The 16,854-nt window shown below is 61.6% G+C and overlaps 4 protein-coding genes across 4 annotated transcripts; 2 read left to right on the top strand and 2 right to left on the bottom strand.

Moving 5' to 3' along the window:
* Positions 1-329: 329 nt before the first annotated feature.
* LOC128081809 (fibulin-7-like) lies at positions 330-4,905 on the bottom strand. Its single transcript, XM_052685442.1, has 8 exons — positions 3,995-4,905; positions 3,544-3,700; positions 3,284-3,454; positions 3,028-3,153; positions 2,749-2,871; positions 2,540-2,677; positions 2,325-2,463; positions 330-1,204 (listed from the first exon to the last, which is right to left on the bottom strand). Exons 1-8 carry the CDS (start codon positions 4,100-4,102, stop codon positions 844-846), a joined length of 1,323 nt encoding a protein of 440 aa, XP_052541402.1. The 5' UTR covers positions 4,103-4,905; the 3' UTR covers positions 330-843.
* Positions 4,906-7,634: 2,729 nt separating this feature from the next.
* On the top strand, positions 7,635-10,689 carry LOC128081796 (C-type lectin domain family 18 member A-like). The gene is given in 11 exon segments (XM_052685426.1): positions 7,635-7,859; positions 7,862-8,242; positions 8,314-8,411; positions 8,730-8,851; positions 8,933-9,040; positions 9,558-9,650; positions 9,722-9,828; positions 9,941-10,070; positions 10,307-10,403; positions 10,477-10,568; positions 10,652-10,689. Coding segments are annotated over 11 exon segments (1,491 nt in total).
* Positions 10,690-11,227: 538 nt separating this feature from the next.
* LOC128081804 (RNA-binding Raly-like protein) lies at positions 11,228-15,016 on the top strand. Its single transcript, XM_052685437.1, has 7 exons — positions 11,228-11,316; positions 12,386-12,464; positions 13,415-13,465; positions 13,562-13,710; positions 13,793-13,906; positions 14,019-14,164; positions 14,241-15,016. Exons 1-7 carry the CDS (start codon positions 11,283-11,285, stop codon positions 14,277-14,279), a joined length of 612 nt encoding a protein of 203 aa, XP_052541397.1. The 5' UTR covers positions 11,228-11,282; the 3' UTR covers positions 14,280-15,016.
* Positions 15,017-15,144: 128 nt separating this feature from the next.
* Positions 15,145-16,809, bottom strand: EXOSC6 (exosome component 6). The gene has a single exon (XM_052685435.1). The coding sequence runs from the start codon at positions 16,704-16,706 to the stop codon at positions 15,873-15,875; it is 834 nt and encodes a 277-aa protein (XP_052541395.1). The 5' UTR covers positions 16,707-16,809; the 3' UTR covers positions 15,145-15,872.
* Between the last annotated feature and the right edge of the window lie 45 nt (positions 16,810-16,854).

Genomic DNA, 16,854 nt, shown 5'->3' with positions numbered 1-16,854 from the left:
CAACGGGCGGGCTACGGCGCGCCGCGAGGACAAAAAGCGTCGGGTGCGTTTCGCCGCAGTGTTCCATTTCCCGCCTTTCTCCACCGGTTCGCTTCCCGCCTCAGCGCGGCTCGCCGCTCCCGTGCGCCATGGGAGGTTGCTGGGCGGCCATCCGTGTGAGGCGATTTCCCCCCACTGCCGGGCCCTCAGATGCTGGCGAGCGGTGCCCGCGGCACAAGGAGGGCTTTATGGGCTGCGCACAGCGGCTGCTTTGTGCAGGGGCGGCCTCAGGAGCCTGTCCGCAGCGGCTCTCCTCCCTCCTTGCCCTGTGTGAGGCTCAGGGCCTTTCCCTTCCCCATGGCCTGCCCTGTGTTGGTGGGTTGAGGGGACAGAAAGCTGCTGGCACCGGCCCAGCTGTGAGCCCCGCTGCTCTCTCCATGCTTCTGGTGTTCCTGCAGTCTGCCCATGGGGCTGAGTGTTGGCCAGGCCCTGCAAAAGATGTTTGTCACGGAGCAAAGACACCCTCCTTACAGGCAGTTGTCTTTTATTGGATGAGTACGAGGCATGAGGAGGCACAGCAGGCTGGCACAGATGGGTCCCCTCCTGCTGTAACCCTCAGCACGGCTTCTTGATTCCTCCAGGCAGCATCAGCAATGAGCAGGGGTTCTTCTGCTATGCTCTAACAGCCATGAGCAAGCAGGAGGAATCCTAGGATATCATAGCAGCTCCCGAGTTGGAAGGACCCACTGAGGCCAATTCCAAGAACGGGAGTCCTCTAATGGTACGAGGGCTGAGATCACCACGCTGATCCCACTCCACCGCTCCCCAGGACAGAGCCACATCTGCCTCCAGCAGAGCCGCATCTCAGAACTCATACTGGGACACAAAGGCCGTGACCTTGAAGATGTGCTTGCCCAGCAGCACCTTGCGGGAGAACTCACTCATCTCCAGCTCCACTTCCAGTGTGGCTGGCCCCACCACTGGGCTGCTGAGCACCAGCTCTCCCGTCTGCCGGTCGGAGCGCCGCACGGCAAAGACGCCCTGGCCCCGGCCACCTATGATGGTGAAGCGCAGGCTGTCACCCACAAAGCGGGTGGTGGACATCTTGAAGAGGACGCGGGGCACGGTGCGGTTGGCCTGGAGTGGCAGGTAGTGGAAGGAGATGGAGGTGGCGGCGAGGCGGCAGGCACGGCTGTCTGTGGGGCAGGGGTTCCTCTCACACTGGCTGCCAGGAGACAAGGGAAACCAGCACTCATAGAATCATAGAATTGTTTGAGTTGGAAAGGACCTTAAAGGCCATCTGGTCCCACTCCTTGCAATGAGCAGGGACACCCACAGCTCCATCAGTGCTCAGAGCCCCATGCAGCCTAACCTTGGCAGTCTGCAGAGATGGGACACCCCCGCCTCTCTGGGCAGCCTAGCACAGAGCAGAGGGGCAGATCCCCTCCCTGCCCTGCTGGCTGTGCTGCTTTGGATGCAGTTCAGGGCTGTGAGGGTTGTACATTGCTGCCTCATGTACAACTGCCACCCACCAGTACCCCTATGCTCTGTCCTCTTGACCTCTGGCTTGTACTGATAGCCACAACCCAGGTACAAGACCTTGCACATAGCTTTGTTGAACCTCATGAGGTTCTCCTGGACCCACTGTGTTACTTGGCTCTTGGGGAACAGACTGCCTGCTTGCAAACAAGCTTATGGAGACCACCGACCACGCTCTGCATCTCCAGCCTCATGTTCTGTGATGGAGCAGCCCAAGAAGGCTACATCCAAGCATGCCCAGGCTTGGAGAGGTGTCCCTGGGCTGGGTGCGGGATCTGGATGCAGATCTGCAGCTCAGAGCTGGGATGCTGCTCTGCTTGGGTTGCTGCAAGAGCTGTGCCAGGACAGGAAGAACGAGCCAGCGGTGCACAAAGCAGTTCAGTCTCACAAGCAGCACTGGGGGGGGGGAGTTGCATGTTGAATTGTAGCCAAAGGCACCACATAAATGTACAGAGGAGGGGAAATGGCGTCGTTCCCCCCCAGGTCCTGGGCATCAGTGCTGTTGACATTTGATTAAAGCTCTAGCAAAGCCGGCCTGGAGCATGGCTCCCGGATAGAGGTGCTTTGCTCTGGCTGCAGCCCTGAGCACTATGCAGCGCCTGCATAAAGCTCCCTTGTATTTGGGTGCTCCCGCCCGCTCCCGCAGCCACCAGCGTCCCAAACCCTTTGGCAAGGGGCATCCTGCAGCATGCCAAGCACGCTATGTGTGACAATTTGCTGCCAGGACTCTCCTTGCTGCCCTCGGATGCTGTGATATAGCACAGGTAGGGCCCGTCCCCTCCCTGAGATGATGGCCCGATACTCACAAGCTGGAGGTCTTGACATAGCTGGTGTTGTGGCGTGGTGGGGGGCACTTGGGGCGCACGCAGCGGTGGCCCCCGAAGGTGTTGATGCAGAGCTCACCGTGGGTGCAGTTGTGCCGGCTGCCAGTGCACTCATCCACATCTGCAGTGGCAAAAAGGGGGTGAATGAGGCTGTCCATCCTCTCAGCCATGTAGGTGCTCGGCATCCCTCCTCTTACCCTCACAGGTGTTGCGGTCGGCATGGAGCACGTACCCCGGTGGGCAGAGGCAGCGGTAGGAGCCGGGGAGGTTGAGGCAGTCGTGGAGGCAGATCCGGGTCTGGGGGTTAGGCTGGAAAAGCTGGCACTCGTCCACATCTGTGGGTGGGGATGGATGGAGGCTGAGGCGCCCCATCCTATCACGCCTCATCCCTCCTCACACTTTGTACCTTGGCAAACACCTCCTGCCCGCATCTGGAAGCCGGCATCACAGCTGCAGTGCCGCGAGCCCGGGCGGCCCTCAGCACAGCGGGGCTGACGGCTGAAGGACGAGTTGCTCAGCGTCACCCAGTCTGCAGGAAGGATGTGGTGTCACCAGTGGGGAAGGATGAGATGGTCGCAGCGTGGCCCTGCAAGCATTCCATCCTCCACCGCTCCAGGGATGCATAAGGCACCCCAGCTCAAATCTGAGCCTCTGCTGAGCTGGGGATGGCTTTGAGGGCACCTACAGGCATAGACAGGGCTCTGGCAACTGGCTCCTGACCAGCCCCGTGGGCACAGGCACGTGTAGCTCTGGTTGCCATCCACGCAGATTCCACCGTTGGCACACGGGTTGCTGGAACACTCATCAATACCTGCGGAGAAAGAGCTCATAAATACCATGAGACCAGGGGCAGGGAAAGCCAATTCCTGCCTCTCCCAGCCCTGCTGGGATGCAAGATCACTCCCCTGCAATCCCACGACCCCAAGCCCACGGCACTTCACTTCTGCAGAAGGGCTGGGTGCCGCTCCAGGTGCGGTCCCTCCGGCAGGTGCGCGACTCCGAGCCCACCAGCTGAAATCCAGCATTGCAGATGAAGTGAACGTCGTGGCCCACCCGTGCGCTGCGGCCCAGCTTCCGCCCGTTCAAGGGCACCGCCAGGTGCGGACAGGTGTCTGCGGATGGACAGATGGACACGGCTGAGGACGGGAGCCCAGCCCTATCCCTGGGTCGGAGCTGGTGTGATGGGGATGCCGAGCGTTACCGTTACGTTTGCCAGCGAGCCTCTGGATGCGGCTGTGCAGCACTGAGAGCTGCTTCTTGAGGCTGCGCGTGCCCTGGAGGTGGGCAGCCTCCTGTGCCGACAGCAGCTTCTGCATCTGCCGCACGGTGCTGAGCACCTGCTGGTGGCTCAGGCACTCCTAGGGGAACACAGGGCCCTCCCCATCACCCGCTGGGCTGGGCTGTGTCCCCTCCCATGCCAGCTGGGGACAGCTGGGCTGCTCTGGGCTCATCCTCTGTATCCCACTGCAGGGTCTGCCTTTGCTTATGCATCTGTGCCAACTTCAGCCCCTCTGCCTGCTGCTATATCAGCACCTGTGGTGCCTGAAGCCCTCCAGGTGGCTCCAGCACCCTCCCTGATACAGAAAAGCCCCCAGACCACCTTTTGTCCATGGGCAGCCCTAACATGCCCACCTCGGGAGCAGGGTCCTTACCTGGGTTCTGCTGAGGGCTAGCTGCAGGATGCACAGGGCCACCCAGCCTGGCAGCAGGATGAGCATCGCGGCACGGCCGGCTGCAAGGACGAGACAGCAATATTCCATCCTGCCCCACACCACAGCCCCATCAGAGCAGAATCAAGGTGGTGTTCCCTTCCTCACCCTGAGCTCTTGCAGCCACATCACCCAGAGACCCCCACCACTGTCCCACAGCCCGCCATGCAGTGACATGGCACTGTGACCACCGTGTGGCATCACCCCACAGCCACCCTTACCCACAGACCTGCTGGATTTCGGGGGCTCCGGGATGTTCCCCAAACTCCCAGCCCTGCTCAACCTCCTTCAGTCACTCGCTCGCAGCCTGCTCCTCCGCTCACAGGATTTATTCTCTGTGTGTGCCTGCATGCCTGAGTGTTTGTTGTTTTTTCCCCTGCCCAAGCCATAGGAAAGTTTCCCCTTGGCACCAGCACCGGCCTCTCCCTTCCCGCTCCACAGATCAGAAGGTTTGGGGCCTTTTCTGTCACACGGGCAGCAGATGCTGGCTTTCCCTGCGGCTGCGGCGTGCCGCTGCTCACATGGGATGGCTGGGACCAGGCGGTGGCTGTCACCATGCTCACAGCCTCACCAGTGCTCAGTGCACGTGGCACACTGCGTGTGTGCATGGGGCTGATCCAGAGCATCTTCCAAGCATGGGGAGGGCTCCCGGACCAGAGGTGGCTTTGGGGTCTGCACTGGATGGGGGGTAGCTGGGCTGCATTGCAGCCTGGGGTTGGGTTAGGCTCAGGATCAGCATCAGTGTTAGGGTGAGGGATAACATTAGGGTCAGGGATAGTGTTAAGGTTAGGGTTAGGGTGAGGGAGGATCCCAGACTTCCTTGCATGGGAGGCTCCAGCGTTGCCCCTCATTGCAGGAAGGCATACAGAAGGGACGTGGGCTGGGCTGCAGGGGGGGCTCGGATCCCTCCCCATCCCAAAGGGCACAGCTGGTGGGGATGCCGGAGGCTCTGCAGGAAACCCATGGGCTACGCTAACCTTTCATTTTGGGACTCTCACATTGCACTGTGCCAAGGGCCCCCCGAGCTGGGACAGAGCACTCAAACAGAGGGGGTGCTGGGCCCCCTGCCCAACCCCGAGCATCCCTCCCACCGTCGCCCACCCCATATCCGCGTTGCCCAGCTCACTGGAGCGGGAATTTGGCCTTGTGCCCACAGCTCCCTCCCCAGCAGTGTGCATTACCTCCCCAGCATGTTTAATTCATGGAGCAGGAGGAAAACAGGCAGTGGGGCTGGGGGGCGATGCCCAGTGCCTGCGATCCCAACCCCATTGCGGTAGCGGGGCTGGGACCGAGGGGCCCCCCGAGCTGTCTCCACCGCCTGGACTGTTTTGACAGAGCTATTACTCACCCGTCAACCTTTTGTTCAAGCTGACCAGCAGCGCCTGTCTGAAGTCCTGAATAGGATCAAATCTTGGAAGCAGACACGCAGGCACGCAGGACTGGCTCGTCCCTCCCCAAATCCTCCCTTCCCTCCCCAGTCCTCCCGTTGGTGAGCATGGAGGACAGCAGGGGTCTGGCTGGCCTGCTGCTGGTGCTGCTGGCTTGCCTGGCCTGGAGGGTGAGTGAGTCGGAGAAGCTGTCCCCACTGGCTCCAGGACCCAGAGGTAATGGAAAGAGGGGGTGGGGGGGGCTTTCTGCTCACATCGGGGCAAAGAGCAGCTCGGGAGCCCTGAGCGTTGTTCCCAAAAGGATGGGGTGGATGTTCCCCTGCCCCGTACCTAAACAGGCAGGGGGCTGGGGTGGTGATGAGGTTGTGGGGCTGGAGATTGGGATGTGGGGCTGGGGATATGGGGCTGGGGATGGGCTCTGGGCTGGTGACAAGTGCAGCACGATGAAGGCAGTGCTGTGCCGGACCCCCCCCCCCTCCCACCCGAGGATCGGGTGCATTCCTGGCAGTCTCTGCTACCCCCCAGCCCCTGCCCCCTTTGTGCTCCTGTGCTTCCTTCACTCCCCTCTGGTCTCCATGGAGACCCGGGTGCCTTCCCATAACCCAGGCTGCCGCATGGGACCGGCAACCCGTTCGGCCCCATCCCCAGCTGCCCTTTGCCCTCTGCAGCTCTCAGTGAGAAGGAGACATTCCTGGTACTCTCGCTGCACAACAAGCTGAGGAGCAAAGTGCATCCGCCTGCGGCCAACATGCAGAAGTTGGTGAGTGCCCCAGCCCTGCCTCTGCCAGACCCAGCATGCACCAAGGACTGATTCTCTGAGGTCCCAATGCTTACCCTATATCTGTTGATGGTCACCAGTCATCTCCTGGTTGTCCTCAATCATCTATCGCTTGCCCGACATTCCCTGGTGGACCACAGTCATCTCCTGATGGTTACCCTGCATTCCCCAACCATCTCCTCGTGGTCCCCAACCATTCGCTGTTGGTCCCCAGGCACCTCCCAGCTGATTCCAGCCATCTCCTGATGGTTTCCCAACATCCTCCCTGGTGGTCCTCAGCCATCTCTTGGTGCTTCCCCTTAATTCTCTGGTGGTCAATCATAGAACCATAGAACCACAGAACCACAGAACCACAGAACCATAGAACCATAGAACCACAGAACCACAGAACCACAGAACCACAGAACCATAGAACCACAGAACCATAGAACCATAGCACCACAGAACCATAGAACCACAGAACCACAGAACCATAGAACCACAGAACCATAGAACCACAGAACCACAGAACCATAGAACCATAGAACCACAGAACCATAGAACCATAGCACCATAGAACCATAGCACCACAGAACCACAGAACCATAGCACCATAGAACCACAGAACCACAGAACCACAGAACCACAGAACCATAGAACCATAGAACCACAGAACCACAGAACCACAGAACCATAGCACCATAGCACCATAGAACCACAGAGCCACAGAACCACAGAACCACAGAGCCATAGAACCATAGAACCACAGAACCATAGAACCACAGAACCATAGCACCATAGAACCATAGCACCATAGAACCACAGAAGCACAGAACCACAGAACCACAGAACCACAGAACCATAGAACCACAGAACCACAGAACCATAGAACCACAGAACCACAGAACCACAGAACCATAGAACCACAGAACCATAGAACCACAGAACCACAGAACCACAGAACCACAGAACCATAGAACCACAGAACCATAGAACCACAGAACCACAGAACCACAGAACCACAGAACCACAGAACCACAGAACCACAGAACCACAGAACCACAGAACCACAGAACCATAGAACCATAGCACCATAGCACCATAGAACCATAGAACCATAGAACCACAGAACCATAGAATGGCCTGGGTTGAAAAGGACCTCAAAGATCACCTATTTTCAACCCCCTTCCAGGGGAAGGTTCACCAACCACTAGTCCAGGATGACCACTAGTCCTGTCCTTGTGGTCCCCAGTCAACTTTCAATTGTCCCCAGTCGTCTTTTTGTGGTCCCCATTTGTCCCCCTGATGGTCAGACGTCCCAGTGGTCCACAGTTATCTCCTGATGATTGCCCAATGTTCTTCCTGGTGGTTCCCAGTCATCTCCTTGTGGTCCCCAGTCATTCCCTGGTAGTCCCCACTCATTCTCTAGTGCTCAGTCATGTCCTAGTGGTCCTCAGTCAACTGTCAGTTGTCCCAAATCATCTTCTTGTGGTCTCCTGGTGGTCAACCGTGTCCTGACGGTCCCCAAACATCTCCTGGTGGTTCTCAATCATCTCCTTGTGATCCCCAGTCATCCCCTGGTCTCCAGGTACATCCAAGTGGTCCCCAGTCATCTGCCAATGACTCTGGTGGTCACCCAACATTCCCTGCTCATCTATTATAGTAGTCCCAGGTGGGGGACTACAGATGTTCCCAAACATCTCCTGGTCACCCAACATCCCTTGGTGGCCCCTACTCAACTCCTGGAGTCCTCAGGCATCCCCTGGGTGCCTCCACGATCTCCCGTTGCCCACCAGTGCCCCCAGCCCGGTGTCCCAGCAGGAGTGGAGCGAGGAGCTGGCACAGCTGGCGGTAGAACGGGTGGCAGGCTGCCTGGAGGGCCCCACTCCTCCTCCAGCCCCACAGCTTGGCTGGAGCGAGGCCTTGCTGCCGGTGGGTGCCGGGGGCTTCGCCGAGCTGCTGGAGCGCTGGTTCGCCGAGGGCCGACGCTACGACTATGGAGCGGCACGCTGTGCTGGTAATGCCACCTGCCGCCATTACACCCAGGTGGGATGGGGACCGGGGGGAGCAGGAGGGGGGCAGGAGGTGGCGGAGGGTGATGGTGCGCTGTCCCGTAGCTGGTGTGGGCCACTGCACGGCGGCTGGGCTGCGGCAGGCAGCTGTGTGCCGGGAGCCGGGGCCGCAGCCAGGCCTTTGCCTGCGCCTACTCACCTGGGTAAGGGGGCGTGGCCGACTGGAGGGGGCGTGGCTTTGTGCTACGAGTGGACGGGGGCTCAGCCAATGGCCGTGGCTTTATGCCGAGTGGGCGGGGGGGGTTGCGATGAGTGGGCGTGGCTTTGTGCTATGAGCGCGTGGGTTCGGCCAATGGGCGTGGGTTCGTGTCACGAGTGGGCGGGGCTCCACCGGGTGGGTGGAGCTCAGCAGAAAGGGCGGGGTCTACTGCCCAGAAGGGGCGGGGCTTATGCTGAGTAGACGTGCCCACCCCACTGCGGGCATTGAGCTGGGGGTGCCTCCCATCTCCTTCCCTTGGCAGAGGGAACTGGGAACTGGCCGGAGCCCCCATCGTCCCCTACCAGCATGGGCCCTGGTGCTCGCTGTGCACCGCCGGCCTTTCAGGCTGCTTCAAGTCGTGGGACCACGGCGGTGGGCTCTGCGGTGAGTCCCTGCAACCCTCAACCCCTCGGCCCAGCCCTACAGCCCCCTGATGGCCGTGTGCCCCCCCATGTGTTTGCCCAGAGGTCCCCAGGAACCCGTGTCGCATGAGCTGCAGGAACGGTGCACACCTCAACGTCAGCAGCTGCCAGTGTGCCTGTGCCCTCGGCTACACCGGGCGTTTCTGCCAAGGTGAGCGGTGCCCACGGTGCCCACAGAGGACAAAGAACAAGCTGGATGCAGGCAGTGCAGGGCCTGAGTAGCCACCCAAGCCAGATCACTGTGTGTGTGGGGTGAGTGCAGTGCATAGGAGTGAGTGATGCACGTCTGTGCATGATCGATGCTGTCCATCCATGCACGGTGTGGAGCATCCATGTGCAAGCTCAATGCAGTGCATGCATGCTTGGTGCAGCCCATGCATGTGCAGAGTCAGTGCAGTGCATGCCCATGAGTGGTTGCCGCTGTGCATGCAAGAGCAGAGTTGGTGCTGCGTGAGATTGGTCACTGCAGTGCACGCATGTGCGTGGCTGGTGCTGTGCATTTGCGAGCAATATTGGCCAGTGTGTGCATGGTCAGTGCAGCGCTTGCATTTGCCTGCTTTGTGCATGGTGCATGTGCACGGCTGGGCTGCTCAGTGTGGTGCTGTGGGAAGGGGCACGGCTTCAGGGCTGGCTGCCCTGCACAGCCTAATTCCCTGCTTCTTTGGCAGTGCGGTGCAGCGTGCGGTGCCTCCACGGGAAGTTCCGGCAGGAGGAGTGCTCCTGCCTCTGTGATGCTGGCTATGGCGGTGCTGAGTGCGGCAGTGAGTGGGGGCTGTGCCCGCCGGGGGGTCCCTTTGCCCCAGCACCCACCTGTGCCCCCCTGTGCCCGCAGCCAGGGTCCCATTCCCTTTCCATGCCTGCGATGTGAGGATTGACGGTGACTGCTTCACCATTTCCCCCGAGGCTGACACGTACTATGGGGCCAAAGCCAAGTGCCAGGTGAGCTGGGCCCTCCCAGAGCACCTGAAACCCCATAGCTGAGTCCAGGGGTTTCAGCTGGAGAGCAGAAGAGAGATTTGAGCTGCTTGCTGACTCCTTGGCTTCCCTCTAGGAGAAAGGGGCTATGCTGGCTCAGATCAGGAACCAGAAGGTGCAGGATATCCTGGCCTTCTACCTCAGCCGCCTGGAGAGCAGCAACAGGGTGATGGACAACGACTTTGACACCTGTAACTTCTGGATTGGTGAGTCCTGTGTGCTGCTGAGGGGTGGTGCAGTGTCAGGGTGCTGGTGGACATCCCACACCCTGAATGGAAATTACACTGCCCTAGAGGACATCCCATCTCTCTAACAAACATCCCACTCTTCTCTTGGTCATCTCAACCTCCCGGTGGACATCCCACCCCCCGTGATGAATATCCAACCCTTCTGATGCACATCCCACCCCACTAATGGACACCTCACCCCTCTGGCTCTCCAGGTCTCACCTACAAGACATCCAAGGCTTCGTTCCGCTGGGACACGGGAGATCCTTCTGCCTTCACCAGCTTTGCTTTTGGGCAGCCAGACAACCAGGGGTAGGTGCCCATCTCCCACGGGAGACGTGATAACCTCTGTGGCACCGCCATGCCCCCCTCCTCTCCCACACAGATTTGGGAACTGCGTGGAGATGCAGGCAGCAGCTGCTTTCAACTGGAACGACCAGCGCTGCAAGACCCGAAACCGCTACATCTGCCAGTTCGGTGAGCGCGTGGCCACAGCCCTCGGGTCCCCCATGTGCACAGCATGCAGGCCCACGAGTACCCTGACTCTGCTTCCCATGCAGCCCAGGAGCACATCTCCCGATGGCAGCGGGCCCCCTGAGCAGGTAACTCCAGGCTGTGGGACAGATGTGGCGCCGGGACCGGCAGAGAAGGGCGTGCGCTGTGTGTCAGCATCCCAAAGCTGCTCCTTGCCTTCCTCTGTCACCACCTGTGACAGCTGATGGGACGGGGAGATGCCCAGCCTGGGGGCGTCCAGGTGAGCTGCCAAGGGGACTTCTGGGTGACACAGACCTCGGCACGGCTCGGGGTGAGGGCTGGGCACTGCAGCTTCCTCGTGGCCGGGATAATAAAGCCCTCTCTCCGTTTGGAAGAGCCACTCGTCCTCTTTTCTTTTCTCCCACCTGGGTCCTTCACCACCTGGATCCTGAGACCTCCAGCTCCAATAGATGAATTCAGGAGGAATTTTTCCTCCCGCAGATCCGGACACTCTGAGCTTTCCCTGCTTGGGAAACCGAGGCACGGGGCTGCCCCCGCGCACCCCGAACGCACGCATCGCTGGGGCCGCTCGCTCCCCCCGGCGGCGCGGTGGTTCGGGCCGTTCCCCCTGTCGGATCGGCGGCCGCGTGGTACGGCCCGGGGAGGTGCGCTCGGGTCGGGGCCGCTCGGGCCGGGACCGGGGCTGAGGACGGAGCCATGAGCGCTCTGAGCGGTCGGGACGGGTGGAGGTGTGAGTACGGGGATGGGAGCGCGGGCACCGAGATGGGGATGTGGGAAATGGGCATCCACAGCTGGGCTGTCCTCCTGTACCGGGATGCTCTCGTGTTGTCCTCCGCAGGGCAGGGTACCGGGATGTCCCCACCAACCCCCAAACCACAGATGTCCTCCCCTACGGAGGTGCTTCCCTGCTATCTGTTCCTCCCCAGCAGACAGATTTCCTCCAGGTTCGGGATGTCCATTCGTCCCAGTGCTCAGATGCTTTCTGTGTCCTGCTCCCCACCTCCCGTCCCTCCCCTGGATGGGGATGCTCTCCAGCACTGGGATGTCCCCACACCATCAACCCCAGGACAGGGATGTCCTCCAGCTCTGGGATGCTCCCCTGTGCCCATTGCTCCCCAAAACAGGGATATCCTCTGCTACTGGGACATCACCGTTATCACCCAGTACAGGGACATCCTCCCAGCACCAGGATGCTCCCAGGACATGGATGTCCCCTCCAGTACTGAGATACCAGGAGCCCCAGCACGGGGCTGGTGTCCTAGGGGTAGTGGAGCCCAGCTGACCCTGGTCTTCTGCCCCCGAGGATGGTCCCACTGCTGTGTCACATGAGAGCAAGTGTCTACAAGCTCCCTTTGCGATGCCCTCATGTGGCTGCATGACAGGCATTGAGCTGCTGGGGGATGCTGGGGACGTGGGGCAGGTGGGGGCACACTGGAAAGCAAGCAGTGCAGCAAGCCCTATGGGAGCCATCTGCAAGCAGAAGGAATCATCTGTGGGACATCCAGGCATGGTTGGGACACCTGTGGAAAACTGGGCAGGGTGATGATAGTTGGGACACCCACGGGACAGGCAGGCATGGTAAGGTTGGTTGGGACAAGCCACCATGGGCACGGTGACGATGATGGGAAGAGAGCAGCGGGCAGTTTGCAGAAAGACACCCATTTCTGGGAGCAGCAAAGCACATCTGGAGCACCTGTGGGCTGGAGCTCCTTCAGCAAGGACAGGAGCCATCTGCTGGGGCTCGAGGGGGTGAGTTTGGGTTTTTCCATCGCTCACGGCCCTGCTCTTTCTCCCTGCAGATCTGGACATGGCCAGGGAGGCAAAGCCGAGCCGGGTCAGGTTGGGCCAAAAGAGGCCGTACAGCAGCAGCCTGTACCCGTGAGTGCCAGTGCATGGGCAACTTGTGCATCTGTGGGTCCCCGTGAGCAGCTCCTGGGGGGTCCCGTCTGAGCCCCAAACCCACCTCACTGAAGGGTTTGGAGGCTTCTTCTATGATTCCATGATTCTTCTACCCGTAAGAAGAGCTCCATGGTTTTTACAATGAGGTACCTTAGCGGACAGCCTGAGGGCACGGCACCCCTACAGCACCACATAGGGATGGAGCCACCAGCAGCAGCAGGACGGGTCCCCATCCCTGGAGCAGGTCCCACCCCTGGGGCAGCTCCCCATCCCTGGCTCTTGGGGGTCCCCTGTTCGTGCTGGGTACTGCACGTATGGCACGTGGCCAAGAGGTGATGGCTTCAATTGTGCCAGGGGGAGAGGTTCAGGTTGGGCATTGGGAACAATTCCTTCTTGGAATGAACGCTGGCAAAGCTGCCCAGGGAGGTGGGGGAGCCCCCGTCCCTGGGGGTGTCCCAGAGCTGAGGGGATGTGGCACTGAGGGACGTGGGCAGTGGGCACGGTGGGGGCGGGCTGGGGTCGCCCCTGGGGATTTTAGTGATCTTCTCCAACCTTCACGATTGTGTGATTCTATGACCCAGAGTCAGCGCCGGGCTCCGTCTCGTTAGAGAGCTTCTGGATGGAATTAATTGCTCTGCCCGTTGCCATGGCACTGGGGCCGTGCAGGGATGCGGTGCTGGCAGGGCAGGGACCATGGTCCCAGTGGCCACCAGAATGCAGCAGCCATTGCCCATCCCATGGGACGCTCTGTGGAGCAGCTCTGGGTCGCGCTGCCAAGCAGCAGCAGCACATGGCGAGGCGGTGACCGTGCTCCAAACACAAACCCTCATCTCAGAGCCTTCTGCAGGGATGGGGACGTGTGGCAGGAAGGTGTCCCTGCCCCGCAGTGCTGCACGTGCTGACTTGTTGTCCTCCATCCCCTCCTGCAGCAGCACCTGCGACCTGGACTACAACCTCTACAGGGATGACTTCCCATACCGGTGAGTGCGGGGCAATGACACGAGGGTCCTGGTATCCCCGTCCCCCACTTCCGCCCCTGAGGAGCCCCCTTAGAGCGAGTTTTTGTGCCCCTGCAGGGTGTATGAGTACCAGAAGATCCCACCCCTCATTAACCGCATCCCCATCAAGGCCAGGAGAACGCACACAAGAGCAGGAGGCACAAGCAGCCCCAGCCCCCAGCACGGGGCGCGAAGCAGCGCCAGCTCCACGGGGACACGGACGAAACGTGAGTGGGACGTGGTGGCCCCAGGTACCTGCAGGGTGCTGGGTGCTGATCCCATGGGATGCTGAGGGCTCCGCTCCTACAGTGAGAGCCGAGGAGCTGCATTCCATCAAGGGGGAGCTGAGCCAGATCAAGGAGCGGGTGGACAGCCTGCTGGAGAGCCTGGAGCGCATGGACCAGCGCAGGGAGCGGCTCTCGGGTGAGGGATGCTGCCATGCACGGCACGTCCAAACCCCACGGAGACATTCCCCATTCCCTCATCTGCTCTGCGTGTTCTGCATGGGCACCCTGAGCCCCTACTGTCCCTGCAGGGTGCAAGGAGAGTGAGAAGAAGAAGGCAGAGGTGGGCTCGGCATCACCCCCGCTGGGCGCGGGCTCACGGGGCAAGGAGGGCAGCGGAGGGGATGGGCGCAACACGGACAGCACTGAGGAGAGCACAGACACGGAGGAGATGATGGTAAGGCGATGGCCGGCTGCTGCCAGGGCTTTGCAGGGATCAGGCTCTGGGTGCAGCCCAGGATTTCCCTTTGCAGATGAAGGCCCACACCTCGGACCACGAGGGGAGCCAGTAGTGGGGATGCCGGAGCCCCGCAGCTCCTGCCCCATCTCTGCATCCCTTTGGAGGCTCCAGGCAGCTGCCAGGCTGGTGCCCAGTTCTTCCTGCACTCATATTCCCACCACCAGTGCCAGCAGCCCCGTGCCCTGCGTTGGCCAGCCGTGGTGAGAGAAGTCTTTGTGTTTGAGTGCCCGTTGTTTTTTTTTTTATCCCTCTTGTTTTGCTATGTAAAGAGAGAGAGTGGAGAGTGGGAGGGCAGAAGCTCCACACCCTGAAGGATCGTTAGCCCGGAGCTGAGATCTGTGGTGTCCCCGATCCTCACCTCCCCAGTGGGTAAAGCATCCCACTGACCCAGGGTTCACACCCAAGCCCTCCATCCCCTGAGCACAACACAGGCCAGATGAGCTCCCCATGCACAACAAAGCCTCCTTGGCAGCGGTGAGGACACAGATGGCCACACCGATACCAGCAGCACGGGGCACCCGGTGGTGTGGCATGGAGCCCAGCCCCCCGTCACCAGTGGGTTTCTCTTAACGGTGTCCCTAAGGACTCCCATTCTTTGCCACCATAGCGGGGATCCCCCCCCGGCCACCTCTGCCTGGGGAATTTGTGCCTCCATCCCTCTCCCTACATGTCTGTGCCCCCCGTTTTGAGGTCGTCCTCCTCTTACTGGTAGGAAGTTGTTCTGTATTTCTCATTTGCTCCGGCGAAAGAGTGTATTGTGCTGGAAAGGAAAAAAAACAACCATTTGTATTTCTTTCCTCTGGTTATTCGGCTTCAGGTGTATCCCCAGTGCTGATGTTTGAATGGGGGCACAGCAGGGTCAGCCCCCAGCTCCACCCCGGAGCTTTGTGGGGATGTCAGCAGGCAGAACTCACCAGGAAAAAAACAAAACAGAACAATTTTATTGTACAAACCCAAAACAACACAACACAACCTGTCCTCCTGCCCTGGGGTGCCATAGGCAGCAGTCAACGAGGCACGAGGTGCTGGGATGTGGTGGGGGGAGGATGTCATGGTGTCTCTGGCAGCACCAGGTTGGGTCTGGGGTCTCTGCTGGTACTGAGGGTGGTTTGAGGAGGCCCCAAGGGTCTCTGCTGGCAGCAGGGGCAGCTCTGGGGGTCTGTGGTGGCATTGAAAGCAGTCCAGGGGGGTCTCTGTCGGTCTCAGGTAAGCCTCTCAGATGGCACCGGGGGCAGCTTGGTGGGTCTCAATGGCAGTCCTGGGGGGCTCCAATGGTGCGAGGGGTGGCTCAGGTAAGGCCTTGGGGGTCTCTGGCAACACCAAGAGCAGCTCCAGAGGTCACCGATGGCACCGAGGGTGGCTCCAGGGGGTCGGCGATGGCACCAGCAGCGGCTCTGGGGGGCTCTGGTTGCATCAGGGGTGGCTCGAGGTCGTCGTCGACATCAAGAGCAGCTCCGGGGGTCCCTGCTGGCACTCCTGGGGCATCTTTGGCAGCGCGAGGAGCGGCTCAAACAAACCCACCGGGCTCAGCGTCACCGTGCGCCGTTCATGGGGTCTCCGGCGGCACCAAGGGCGGCTCCCGGGGGACTCCGGCACCACCACTTCCCCCCCGGTCGTATTCCGGAGCTCCCCGAGGCCCCGCACCTCACGCCCCGTCCCGGCGCCGCGCGGCGCGCAGCAGGCAGTGCCGCAGCACGGGGTAAAGGCGCTGGCAGCCCTCCACGCCCAGCCGCAGCGCCGCCGCCCAACCCTCGGGCTCCCCCCCGCGGCCGCCGCCCAGCACCGCCGACACCTGGTTGAGGGCGGGCAACAGCGCCACCGTCAGGCGGGCGGCGGAACCGCGCTCCTCGGCCTCCCCGGGCTGCAGCAGCCACGGCCCCGCCGCGGAACCGTCGCGGTCGCCGGGCGGCGGGCGGCACAGCGCGCAGCCCACGGCCAAATCGTACATCTCCACCCCCGCGTCGGCCAACGCGAGGGACGCGGCGCTGACGGCGGCGGCCAGGGCCGAGCCGCCGTCCTGCAGCAGCAAGGCGCTGACGACCAGCCTCGCCCGCGGGTACCGGGAGAGCCGCACCGCCGGCTCCAACGCCTCCCGCAGCGCCGCCGCCGCTTCCCGCTCCGCCTCCCGCTCCGCCGCCCCCCCGGGTCTGGGCCGGGCCCCGCGGGCGCAGAAAGGAGCCCGGCGGAAATCGCACAGCAGCCGCCCCGCTCCCACCGCCCCCCCCGGCTCGGCCGCCTCCCGCGGTCCCCAGGCGGCGCACAGCACCTTCGTGCCGCCGCTCAGCTCCACGTACGCGGAGCCTTCCGCCTGGCTCAGCAGCCCCGCGCGGGCGAACAGCGGCCGAAGCGCGCAGGGATCCCGCGGCGCCGCTCCGCTCTCCTCGTCCTCCTCTCCTCCTCCGTCGCGAGGCTGCGCCGCCCAAAGCTCCGGCGGCCGCGAGTCCTCCGGGCCGTGCAGGCGGCGGTGATCCAGCGGCATGGCGGGGGAAGCGGGCGCGGAGGGAGGAGGAGCCCCGGCCGCTCCGCTCCGCCCTCGGTCGGCCCCCCGGGCAGCTCCGCAGCGCCTGCGTTCGTTGAGCGGCCGAGGGGGGGAAGGAAGAGCGGTCGGGGGTGGCACAGCCGCCCAG

Source organism: Tympanuchus pallidicinctus, unplaced genomic scaffold, assembly GCF_026119805.1.
Source record: "Tympanuchus pallidicinctus isolate F22 unplaced genomic scaffold, pur_lepc_1.0 scaffold22, whole genome shotgun sequence".
Lineage (NCBI taxonomy): Eukaryota > Metazoa > Chordata > Aves > Galliformes > Phasianidae > Tympanuchus > Tympanuchus pallidicinctus.
This window is presented reverse-complemented; position numbering and strand designations above follow the sequence as displayed.